The sequence below is a fragment of the Quercus robur genome, chromosome 3 (genome assembly GCF_932294415.1).
Source record: "Quercus robur chromosome 3, dhQueRobu3.1, whole genome shotgun sequence".
NCBI lineage: Eukaryota > Viridiplantae > Streptophyta > Magnoliopsida > Fagales > Fagaceae > Quercus > Quercus robur.
The window spans coordinates 66,593,846-66,606,719 of record NC_065536.1 but is presented as its reverse complement, the minus strand read 5'-3'; the positions used below and the strand labels follow the sequence as shown (position 1 = coordinate 66,606,719).

At 30.4% G+C, this 12,874-nt stretch overlaps 1 protein-coding gene across 2 annotated transcripts; it reads left to right on the top strand.

Moving 5' to 3' along the window:
* The first annotated feature begins 1,258 nt into the window (after positions 1 to 1,258).
* LOC126718991 (uncharacterized) lies at positions 1,259 to 11,328 on the top strand. Of its 2 annotated transcripts, none has more exons than XM_050421459.1 (9): positions 1,259 to 1,415; positions 8,701 to 8,817; positions 8,905 to 8,972; positions 9,054 to 9,113; positions 9,214 to 9,372; positions 9,801 to 9,947; positions 10,314 to 10,528; positions 10,617 to 10,725; positions 10,800 to 11,328. In XM_050421459.1, exons 1-9 carry the CDS (start codon positions 1,298 to 1,300, stop codon positions 10,848 to 10,850), a joined length of 1,044 nt encoding a protein of 347 aa, XP_050277416.1. In that variant the 5' UTR covers positions 1,259 to 1,297; the 3' UTR covers positions 10,851 to 11,328. The 2 variants fall into 2 exon arrangements, with proteins under 2 accessions (XP_050277416.1, XP_050277415.1); XM_050421458.1 differs by lacking the exon at positions 1,259 to 1,415 and adding an exon at positions 5,708 to 5,972 and having other exon boundaries at positions 8,697 to 8,817.
* The last annotated feature ends 1,546 nt before the right edge of the window (positions 11,329 to 12,874 follow it).

The following is a 12,874-nucleotide window of genomic DNA, read 5'->3' as shown; positions in this document are numbered from 1 at the left end:
GGTGCACTACGCCCTTGCCCGGATATTCTTAAGTTGGTGGTACTTGATTTGATGTTAAATATGACTTATTAACGAAGCATTCTTTATGTTTTTTTTTTTTTTAGAAGGAGCATGATTTATGCTTGTTGTTTAATAATTGAATTGATACTTCATCATTTATACTTCTAAAAATCTCTGGTCCATGTCAGACCAATAATTATTTTATGCATAGGATAAAGGGATCTACAATACTATGAGAGCGTAGATACGTATATTCGATTCATAAGATACCTTGTTGTGTTGGATACATGTCAAACACGGAAATGCTAAGAAAACTCCTACATTGGTCTTAGGAGGAAAATAATATAATTTTGTATTAATTTTTTTTTTTTTTGATTTTAGACATGCTTTTAAAATTTTTTATAGTTGTTATTTATTTTGAAAACTAGAATTAAACATAAAATAAGTCTAGAAAATACCTAGAGATATTAATTAAATGTTGTATTCCTAGTATTGTACGTATCGATCGTATCCTAATATTTCAAGAATTGTGACCCAAACCAACCCTCCCAATCACCATCCTTACTTTTGATCAATGAGACATTCTTAATACGCTATTAAATATATGGATAAAATTTAGTTACAAAATTAGTTGCAACCTAAAGTTATAACGTTACCTAATAAAATAAATATTACTACATATTTTAAAAATCTAACCGTTAAATTTCATGTTCTTTATGCTCTTAATACATATGTTAAATTTTGTATTAATCAAATGTTATTTATTATATGATCTTTAAGTTTATATTTTATGCATAATTTTAAATTAAACTATAAAAACTTACAATTTAAACAATTTATTAATGACATAGTTATTGATCTTTAATTTTTAAAAATTTTGCGAGTTAGAGAATATAAAAATAAGATGTAATTCAATGGTAAATTTATCAAAATTGACCTCTAATAAAATTATTAAATAAAGTCAAAATTTAAAATTATAATTAATTTTGTAATTAAATATTGTTCTAAATATATTGGATGTAAATTCTAAAACCAACACTGAGACACACGTATGACGTGTGAATATGAGATAATTCATGACGACGCAAAAACATTCTTAATGGTTGATTTTCTGTCATGTCATGAGTCCACGTGGATGTTGCCTGTACATTTTCCCTCACAAAAAAATAAAATAAACTTCCTTGGTCATACATCACGCGAAAATAAAAGCTATAAAATAAGCACCAAGTTCCTTTGGCATTCTCCACGGCAGACTTGACTGACACAGGCCAATAGCCAATAACCAGCAGCCGCCATTATGGATTCAAATCAACCGAGACCTATAACTCCACAGCCTCCTCAAGGTGGCGGCGGCAGCGGTTTCTCTGCAATTCTCACAGTCTTCTTATCCTTCATCGCCATCTTTGCCATGGTACGTACGTATGTATTATATATCAAACTATATCAACTCTTAACACAACGTATAAATATTCCACCGCCACCGCTTTGTTCTTCATCGTCATCTTCATTATTATCATCACATTCTTTCTCATTGATTTAATTTATAGCATCTGATCCCTCACATTTTCTGCATTATCGATTCGTTTTCTCCGGTAATCACATTCGGCAGTGTTTGGTTAAAATTCAATTCCTCGTACTTTTAACAATAATATATATATATATATATATATATATCTATAATGAATCAAATTTGGGGAGGACTTTGTCCTTTTAGTCTGCTTTGATTAGTTTGGCCTCATTGGATCTATGTTTTGCTTGATTTGATGTTAAATATGACTTGTTAGCAAAGCTTGCTTTATGCCTGTCGTTTAATTATTTAATAATTGAATTGGCTATTCATCTTGTATTCTTCTGAGCAAAGAAACACATTAAAATCTCTAGCTGTGTTCGTGTCAAAACAATAATTATGTTATGCATAAAATAAAGGGATTTATTACACTCTGTGAGAGTGTAGATACATATATTTGATTCATAAAATACCTTCTTGTGTTGGACACTTATCAAATACGAACTTGCCAATAAAAACAAAAACAATTTTGTATTAAAAAATTATTCTTAGTTTAGATATGTTTTTAAAGATTTTGATACTTGTTATTTGTTTTGAAAACTAGAATTAAACATATACTATGTCTAAAATATACCTAGAGATATTAATTAATTACTATATTCCCACACATTCTAATTTTTCAAGAATTGTTGTGTTGTTGTGTCCCATGTTATGTCAAAATCCATACTTCTTAGCTTCTTAGATTAATTTCCATCTTAGTTTGAATAATAGTTACAGGAAAGAGCGTCGGAAGTATTGTATGATTGTAGAATACCTATTAAGTTAGGAAAAAATTAATAAGATTGTTATGGTACTACTAGTTATGCTCTATTATAGAATACCTAATAAAAAGATATCAAGCAGAATTGCAGCTTTAAACTATAACTAAGTTTGTTACTAAAATTTATTCAAAAAATTATATAGGAATTTATTTTCCAATTGCAAACTTGCAAGTTAGAGTGTCTTTGCCAAGCTTATTTATTTTTTGTGTTTTGCCTTTTGTTTTGGATTATTATTGTTATTTTTTTTTTCAAATAATCTAACTTTAACATTTTTACAATAAATTAGCATTAAATTCTTGTTACACATTTAACATAAATATTAGTAAAAATAAAACTTTTTAGTAAAAATATAATGTAAATAAGTTGATTCCAAACGTACTCTTGGTCTCTTGTATCTTTCCAAATTCTTTTCATGATTTCATCTTCATAATCAGGAGAAAAATTTGTTCGATACCAAGTTCAAGAAGATTTTTCCAAAAACAAAAAAAGTTTTGGCTTTTTCCAATAAGACTAATACATTTCATAGGAAATATCACTGTTTGTTCGATACCAAGTTCAAGAAGATTTTTCCAAAAAAAAAAAAAAAAAAGTTTTGGCTTTTTCCAATAAGACTAATACATTTCATAGGAAATATCACTGTTTGTTCGATACCAAGTTCAAGAAGATTTTTCCAAAAAAAAAAAAAAAAAAAGTTTTGGCTTTTTCCAATAAGACTAATACATTTCATAGGAAATATCACTGTTCGTTTGGAAGTATTATCTGGTAATTAAAAAAAAAAAGTTTCGTTTGGCAGTGAAATTGGAAATAGCACTTGCGTTATCAATCATAAAATTAAATGAAATTTCCCGTTATCAAATATAGCCAGCAAGGAACTTTTTTTTTTTTTTTTGGTAGAAGCAAGAAGGATTTAGCTAGTATGGTTGTAATGTCAATATCATTTGGAAATTTTGAGAAAACGTACTAAGAATTTAATTTTTTATTTTCAGAAATGACATTTTAACCTTAAAATTCTTGATCCACAAACACAATTTAACATACCTATATAATCTTAAAATTTCACTTTGTTATTATAAAAGAAATTAAAGAAAGTAATATATATCTTATTTTAATAGTCAAATCAAAAGTCTTGTAACTCAACTAAATAATATTTCTGATATTTTTAATTGAGATATTCGAGATTCAAATACTCCATCTTTTATTGCAACTATTGAATTTATATATATATATATATATATATATATATATATATGGTACAAATAAAACAATTTATATCATATATATATATATATATATATTTTTTTTTTATAAAATACGGTTCCTTTTAAAGTTAATTTCCCATTTAGATCAAGTGTTTTTGAGAATCTAGCATGTAAGTCAAGGTTAGCAAAGGATTAGAAGATTAAAAAAAATGAATTAAACATAAATACCTACAAGTATTTTTTAGGATTATCGATCGTTTTGAAAGTAGAAGATAAGTCTATAATATTTTCTCAAGCTCCAAAGAAGGTAACTTCTTCGTTTTCTTCCGTTGTAACATTGCTATTGAACCATCAAAAAATAATTAGTTACTGAAAGTTCTCTGGATATCAACACATTAAAAAAAAACAAAAATTCTCATCTATTAAATATTTGCAATCTTACTCTTATTGTGTGTAAAAAATTTACAATCATACAGTTCCCACACATTGTGAGGAGAATAACCACACAACCATAAGAATGAAGACATTTATTTGTCTTATGCATTATATGTGTAAATGCATGTTGTCTATGCCATGGAAACCGCGTGGACATGCTGTCAAAGCCATTACAACCCTATACAACGGTAGAGTCAGGATTTCGATTTAGTGTGGGCAAAATTAAAAGGTAATATTAAAAATTATAAAAAAATTTATTAATTTATATTAACAACAAAATAAATGATCAATTATAAACAACCGTAAATGTCATACAAAAATTATAATAAATGTAAACTATTGGTAGACATCTAAGTTAACTTTAAAATAAATTGAAAAAATAAATCAATTTGAAAATATTAGGAGTATAAAAATTTACTTGTAAAGTTGTATACATGTCTCACTGTGTTGATTGCTTTTAAAAATATAAGTTAAATTCAACTTTATATCTATTTTTCAAAGTATTTAAAATTTGTGTTCATAAAAAAACCACAGCTTGAAACAAAAATATCAAGAAATTGAAAAAAAAAATGTAAAATATAGGATTATAATTTGAAATGCAATAAATAAATTAAAAAAAAAAAAAAAACCCAAAATGCAGTGATTATTATTATTATTTTGCTAAATTTAAGTGCTAGCTTACAGCCAAGACTCAAAGTGGTGTGTGTCACGTAAGGGAAGTTTTTCCCTTTATTTTATCTTGTGTTAAGGAAGTAATTTCCTGTTTGTTTAATTGTTTTGTGTCTTTTTCTTTTTTTCTGCTTTGTGCGTCAGGTAAGCAGTAAGCTGTCATTTTCACTTTATTTAAGCTGGGACAGGAACTTTTGTTTCCTGTTTTGTTTATTTTGTGATTCAAGGAGAGTAAAGTTCTATAAAAAAAAAAAAAAAAAAAGAAAAAAAAAAAAAAAGAGGAGAGTAAAGCATTTAAGAGATTACTAACAATAATCCATATATATACATATAATTAAACTTAGGGATATAGAGGTATTTTTGAACTAATAAAATTTTCATATTAAAAAAATCTCTTAAATGGTAGTAATATATTTTTTCAAAAATAAATAAATAAATAGTAATGTACATATATCTTATGCCCAATACATACCCACATGTTATGAGGGGATCGAACACACATTGGTTTAAGAATGAAGACAATATGTCTTATGCCGGATATATATATATATATATATATATATATTGGTGTCCCTTCCATAAAAAAGAAAAAAGTGGAGTCTCAGTGTCGTTCCAAGAGGCATTCTTAATATCCTAAGAACCCATAATATGCAATGTATTGAATCTAATTCTAAAACCTCAAGTGCGTTAGGTTTAACTAATAAGCCTATCACTTGAACGGGACGTTTGGTTTGTCATGATATTATATTACACCATAATATTACATTATTGTAATTTTACATTAATGTAATCTCGATATAAGAATATAACATTACATTATTTAGAAATGTGATGAGATTAAGGTGATACGATATATTTTATAATTTTAGATTACGGTAATGTTAGAAAAAATAAAATAAAATAACCAAATACCTTAATATGACATTATCGTAACGTGCATTTAATCAAAAACATATCATAAACCTAACGGTCCCGAGTAGTACGGTGACGATGACTGCATAGTCTACGTGGAGGTCGCACAAACAATTTCCCTCCAGCAGGACCAAAAAAAATATAAAAAAAAGCCTCTCACACTTCACGCTCACGCGAACCTTCCCGAGAAAATAAAAGCTAGAAAGCACCAGATTCCTCTGGCATTCTCCTCACTAGATATAAAAACGGAAGTTGCGTGAGTCCTTACCTTACAGACTGACTGACACTCTGCGATAACCAACCGCCATTATGGATACACATCAACCGAGACCCGCAACTCCACAGCCTCCTCACGGCGGCGGCGGTGGTGGTGGCGGTTTCTCTGCGATTCTTACAGTCTTCCTATCCTTCATCGCAATCTTCGCCATGGTATTATATATCAAACTATATAAACTGCCGCCGCTTTGTTTTTCATCGCCATCTTCAATATTATCGCATTCTCTCACTGATTTCAATAGCGTTTGCTTTAGCATCTGATCGCTCACATTATCTGTTTTATTCTATGATCCTCATTTCAATCTTCATTTATTTTAAAGCTACATTGATTTCGCATTTTCTTTAATTCTGCAATACGCATGTGGTTCTGTTTCAATGTCAATTCGTTTTCTCCAGCAATCACATTCAGCAGTGTTTGGTTGATTTCAATGTTCGTCCGAATTTTAATAATAAATATAATATCTATAACGAATCAAATTGCTGGAGCACTTTGTGCTTTTTAGTCTGCTTTAATTGATTCGTTGTAAAATATGACTTGCTATCAAAGCATGCTTGCTTCTTGTTTAATAATTGAATTGATGCTTCATCATGTATACTTCTAAGTGAAGAAACATATATGCTCCAAAATCTCTGACTGTATGCATGTCAGACCAATAATTATTTTATGCACGAGAAAAAAATGATCTACACGCTATGAGAGTGTAGATATATACATATTCGATTCATAAGATACCTTTTTGTTTTGGACACATGTCAAATATAGACATGGCTAGAAAACTCCTACATTGGTGTTAGGAGGAAAAAAAAATTATTCATATTAAAAAAATTATTTTGATTTAGATATGTTTTTAAAGATTTTGATAGCTGTTTTTTGTTGTGAAAACTAGAATTAATCATAGACTATGTCTAAAATATACCTAGAGATATTAATTAATTACTATATTTTTACATGTTCTAATTTTTCAAGAATTGTTGTGTTGTTGTGTCCCATGTTATATATGTCAGTATCCATGCTTCTTAGCCTCCTAGATTAGTTTCTATCTTAGTTTAAATGATAGTTATATGGATGTGTGTGAGGAGTATTGTGTGATTGTAGAATACCTATTAAGTTAGAAAGAAAACTATAAGATTGCTATACTACTAGTTATGTTCTATGGTACCAAATGTTGGTCTATTAATAAGCATATATTTATAAAATGAGCATAGCTAAAATGAGAATGTTAAGATGGATAAGTGGAAATACATGAAAAGATGAGATCTGAAATGAAGAAATCTGCATAAAGATAGGGGTAGCCCTTATTGATGAAAATATGAGGAAGAGTCAATTGAGATGGTTTGATCATGTTCAAAGAAGAGCGATTAATGCACTGGTAAGAAAGTGAGTTGATCTAAATTGAGAGGGGAGGGGGGGGGGGGGGGGGGAGTAGAAGAAGACACAAAATTACATTAGTAGGAATAATAAAAAATGAATTATTAATTAAAGAAATAATAGAGAGTTTGACTTCATATAGAATAGAATGGAGGAAAATCTGTAGCCAACTCCAAAAATTTGGGATTAAGGTTGGTTGTTGTTGTTAGTTTAAATCATAGTTCAATGAATCTTTTATTATTTTTCATAAAATCTGTGTTGCTATTATAATCAATGTCTTGGCACTGTAAATTTCTTCAATAACATTTCAGGAACTGTAATATGTGATCTATAATTCATCAAATTGTTTTGGTATAAAAATGTGACTCAAGATTATTTCTAGTATTTGTTTCCCTTTATGGTGATGGTAGTTGTTGTTCTATGTGGGCTTGCATTGTTTCAAGTCAGGTTCAAAATGCATCAATATTCTCATTGAAAGATTATAACAGAGGTGCATCATAGTGAATAATAGCCTATAGCTTCTAGTAGAAATGCTTCAATGGTGTTCCATTACAAATAAAAACGCTTTATCCCATTCATAGTCTTCACTTTAAGCTCCACTAGCTACAATATGTCACACGTCTGATTTTTTTTTTTTTCCCCATTTTAAAAGTGGATTACTTTATAAGAAGAAAAAGGGACATGTGGTTGATTACGAATGGTGGAGTATAAAATAGAACATAGTAAGAGTAAGATAGATGACTTTTATTCTGTCCATTTCACCTTGCATTACAAACTGTGGTTCTAATGCCTATTTTCATTTAATTATTAACATTTTTTGAAAAAAATTTAGAAGGAATTTACACTGTGGCATCAAGTATGCACTAGGGATGGTAGAGTTATTTCTAAATTACTCTATTTGTAATTGTGTTGCCTGATTGTTTTTGGGCATGTTTGCAAACCACAAAGCTGGTTTAGTTTGATACAAGCTGAGCCAAAAATGAGAGTAGTTCAAGTGAAGTTGTTTTATTCATCCAGTTTGTCTAGATTCAAAATCAGTTTTAGTTAACATGCAGCTTATGAAAATGTCAAATTTGCATGCATGTGAAAACACCAAAATTTAAAATTTTGATTTGGAGGGCATGTTTTTGAAAGAACCACTTTGAAGATATGGGAATGTATTTAGTTCCCAATTTGAATTAGTCTTTTGATCAAAAGAGTTACCAAACTAAAAACAATCAAAACTTGTCATGTTGTTCTTAGCAGGCTGGCCTGGTTTTGTGATTTGCTACACTCCTTTACTTATTAGTAATTGCAGCTGCCAGGGAGGCATACCTGAAAAAAGAAAATAGTAGATTAGTGTTTTTTTTTTTTTTAAAAAAAATTTTATGGAGTGACTATATAATTTTCTTATTAAATGCTAGTTTGTTTAAAATTTCAGATTTATTCTGAATTTCAGACACTGGAATAAATGTTTATATCATTTTATTTGAGTTTGAAAATATCTGACATGAATATAAATTTTACAGATAGTGATTCCTTCATCATCAACTATTAGGAATGGTTTTTCCATTCTGCACCAAGTCCCAGAAGGCCATGTTGGGGTTTACTGGAGAGGAGGTGCCCTTCTAAAGACGATTACCAATCCAGGTTTGATTATGGTCCTTTCTTTATGATTTTCATTCAGTAGATGCTTTCCTAGAACTTATGAAATTTCTGCATGCACTTAATTTTCAGGTTTTCATCTGAAGCTGCCTTTTATAACCCATTATGAGCCTGTTCAAGTTACCCTTCAGACAGATCAGGTAAAATTTGATGTTATGAAAATTGAGGAATTTCATCTTGTCAGTCTAATGCTCAAATCCATCCTGTGAGTACAATTGCAGGTGAGGGATATTCCTTGTGGTACCAAAGGAGGTGTAATGATTAACTTTGAGAAGATAGAGGTACAACTACGAGATGTTGCTCTTTATTAACATTATGGTTTACAAGTGGTCAAAGGTTTGAAATGATCAGCTTATATGCACTGATTATAATGCCTTTCAGGTTGTTAACCGGCTTCACAAGGACTATGTGCATGACACTCTACTGAACTATGGGGTGCAGTATGACAATACATGGATATATGACAAAATTCATCACGAAATCAATCAATTTTGCAGCTCTCACTCTCTTCAGCAAGTCTACATTGATGTTTTTGATCAAGTATGGATGCTAAAGAAAACATACCCTTTAAAGCCATAAATGAAAATATTTTGGGAGCTTCCAATTTAGCTTTACAGTATAAGAAGTTTTCCAAGTGCTGTTTAAAGTAGTGTGCGTTTCTTCTTCTGCTTTAGTAGTTTAATCTGACAGATTGTTTAAGCATATTGAAATCTTAACTTAAAAGTTGAACAATTTGATCCCTCCTCAAGAAAATCCCAGCAAGTAGTGCTGTGTTGACTTCCAAGGATTATTTGTCTTCGGGAATCTATGTTGGTGTTAAGTTGCCAGCATTATAAAGAAGCTCCTTATAAAACTATACTTCATATAGTTGTGTAACATCATGGCACCGTGTGCTAGCGTAGGGGTAATCAAATCCTTTTCTATTTATTTATTTCATGTTATATTGACAAAGCATTTAACTCTCACAGATTGATGAAAAGATGAAAGATGCTCTCCAGGGTGACTGCACTCGTTACGCTCCAGGAATTGAAATCATTAGTGTTCGCGTTACAAAGCCAAAAATCCCAGAAAGCATAAGGCGCAATTTTGAACAGATGGAAGAGGAACGCACTAAGGTTCAGTTTCTTTTTCCTGAATTACTTTCTTTTATTTTCCTCTGTTAGTCAAGCAAAGCAAATAGGCACACACACACTCACACACAATATGATTCTTGATATGCAGATTCTTTCTGAATTAAATGTGCTTTTAATGAATGTTTATTATTTCAAATTATGGCTGAACATTGAGTTTACCCTTTAAACCAGTTACCCTTGGTCCTTTGAGCTTTTTTCACTTATATCCAAACTTTGTACATGCATGTGTTTGCACTTTGCACCCACACCCAGTCAATGAAAAACATGTTGGATAATTTATTATATAGTAAGCCTTTGAAGTTAATAGAGTGCATCATTCTATGTTTTATGTTGATGTTACTTTGTTAGGTCTTAATTGCTATTGAGAAACAGAGAGTTGTTGAGAAAGAGGCAGAGACAAATAAGAAAATGGCTATCAGTGAAGCTGAGAAGGTTGCAAATGTGAGCAAGATCCTTATGGAACAGAAGTTGATGGAAAAGGATAGTGTCAGGAAGCAGCAAGAAATTGAGAACCAGATATACATGGCTCAGCAAAAGAGTTTGGCCGATGCAGATTTCTACCGGTGAAAGCTTCATTCACTTTTCAGTTTAAAAGATATGAATACGGTATTATAGAAATGCCTAATAATATTGCTCTCCCTACATTTCTAGTTTACTGAAGGAAGCTGAAGCAAACAAGTTGAAGTTGACACCGCAATTTCTTGAGCTTAAATTCGTTGAGGCCATAGCTAATAATACAAAAATTTTCTTTGGGGAAAAGGTCTTTCCCTCTCTCTTTTGTGTGTGTGTGTGTGTGTGTGTGTGCAGGCTTTACTTAATAGTTCTTTCTTGCAGATACCTAATATGTTTTTGGATCAGAGGCTGCTTGGGAACTTCCTGCAATAGTTATCTAGGAATGTATCTGAAGAGGAGAAATCAACAGCTTAATTTTTTTTTTTATCAACATGTTGTAATATGTAGGTGATTTAGAAAGTAAATGTTGGTTGAGGCCTTCAGAAGGTGTTTCATTTAACAACTTTATAGTTTATTTATTTATTTTTTTGGGAAGGGAATGTAAATATTGGTCGAGTCTTTCGGAAGGTGTTTCATTTAAACAAAATTTTCGGGAAGTCTGCCAATTTTTTGGCTCTTATAAGTGTTTCATTCAATGAGTTATATACAACAACTACAACAAAAGCCTTAATTCCAAAATTCTAGAGTTGGCTATGAATCCTCAACAGATTTGTTAGGGTTGGCCACTTGTATTCTTTTCCTCCATTCTATTCTATCAAAAGTCATACTCTTTGCTACTTTTGGGATTGACATGTCTTTTGTATTTATTTTTTCAATACTTTTACTAATGAATTTTGGCTTTCCTTTATTTTTTTTTTTTTTTTTTGGCTCCCTCAACTTGGATCAACTCACTCTTTTTTACCGGGGCATTAGTCACGCTCCTCTGAACATGACCAAACCATCTTAAGCAACTCTCCTTGTATATAAAAGCTTGAAACATTTTACAGGTTGATGCACAATCTTTTACTTCCAGATTCAATTAATAATATCTTTGGTCACTTCTGTGAATATGAATGTTATTCACATCTGTTATGGGTAGAGTTTGGATTTACAATAGATTGTATGTTTGATTTTAATATACCTGTGGTAGATAAAGAATTTGGTAAAGAGTACACAATTTGTTTTACAATGAACATCGTGACTTTTTAGTTGCTTTTGGGGATTGTGTAAAAATGTTTAAAACAATTTGTTTACAACAAGTTTAACCATTTGGTAAATTTGCACCTTAAAACAAAAGGAGAGTTGTTGAATTTTGGTTCGATTTTGATATAACATGCTGCAATATTGTATTCTTGACATTTTTGGATCACTACGCATGGAAAACAGTCCAATGAAATGATGGAATGTTTATTTATGATTACAACTAAAATGATCTTGCTCCAGCATACTAACCTCACATGTAATGGAATTATGGCAAATATTTTATGCTAGAATATCTATATAAAGTCGTTGCTACTCTGGCATTTGATTGAGTTTTACTCTACACCAATCAATGCTAGTCAGTAGTCACTCGTCACCTAGGTTCTGTTTGGATACCACTTATTACTGAAAATTAAAAACTGAAAACATTGTAGCAAAATAATTTTTAAATGTGTGAATAGTGCCGCGAGACCCATTTTTAATGAAAATTTTTATTAAAAAAAAGGTTTGTGGGTCCTGTGAACAATGCACGGGACCCACTAACAGACGCTAGATGCAAACGTTGAGGGAAATCATTTGTATCCAAATACTCACTTAATATAAAAATGGGTTTAGCTTACCTCTCGTACTTTTTTAACTAGATACATGTCTTTTTTTTTTCTTTTTTTTTGAAATATACAATGACAAATGGTAATGGATTTTAATCTCCACATTTTATTTAGTTAGTGGATGACATTGCAGTTTTTCATTAAAATAAAAGAAGATTCCAATTAAAAAAAGTACTAAGGTAAACCAAACCCTATCAAAATATAAAATGAACTTAAAAAGTAGTATAAATGTGTATATGGGGATTTCCTAATGTCATCATCAGATCTAATAAATTCACATCTGATATATTTAATAATTTCATTATTTTATTCTTGGAGAATTTTTATTATAATTTTTTACTTCTCAAAAAGAAAGGAAGAAAAGAGTGGTCTGTATGGGGATTATGTAAATAGAGACAGCAAATGGAACCACAAAAAGAGATGGCCTCACTTAATTGAACAAGTTCCCCTTTGCCTATTTGGCTTGTTACTACAAAAGAAAGAAAAACCCCTTAGCAATATAACTTAGGCTGGACTCAGGGCTGGGCTGGCCAAGGGTACTCTGGTGATTAGATTTTCCTTTGTTGGGTAATAAAAAAAAATATCTAAGATAACGTTCTATTCTTGGGG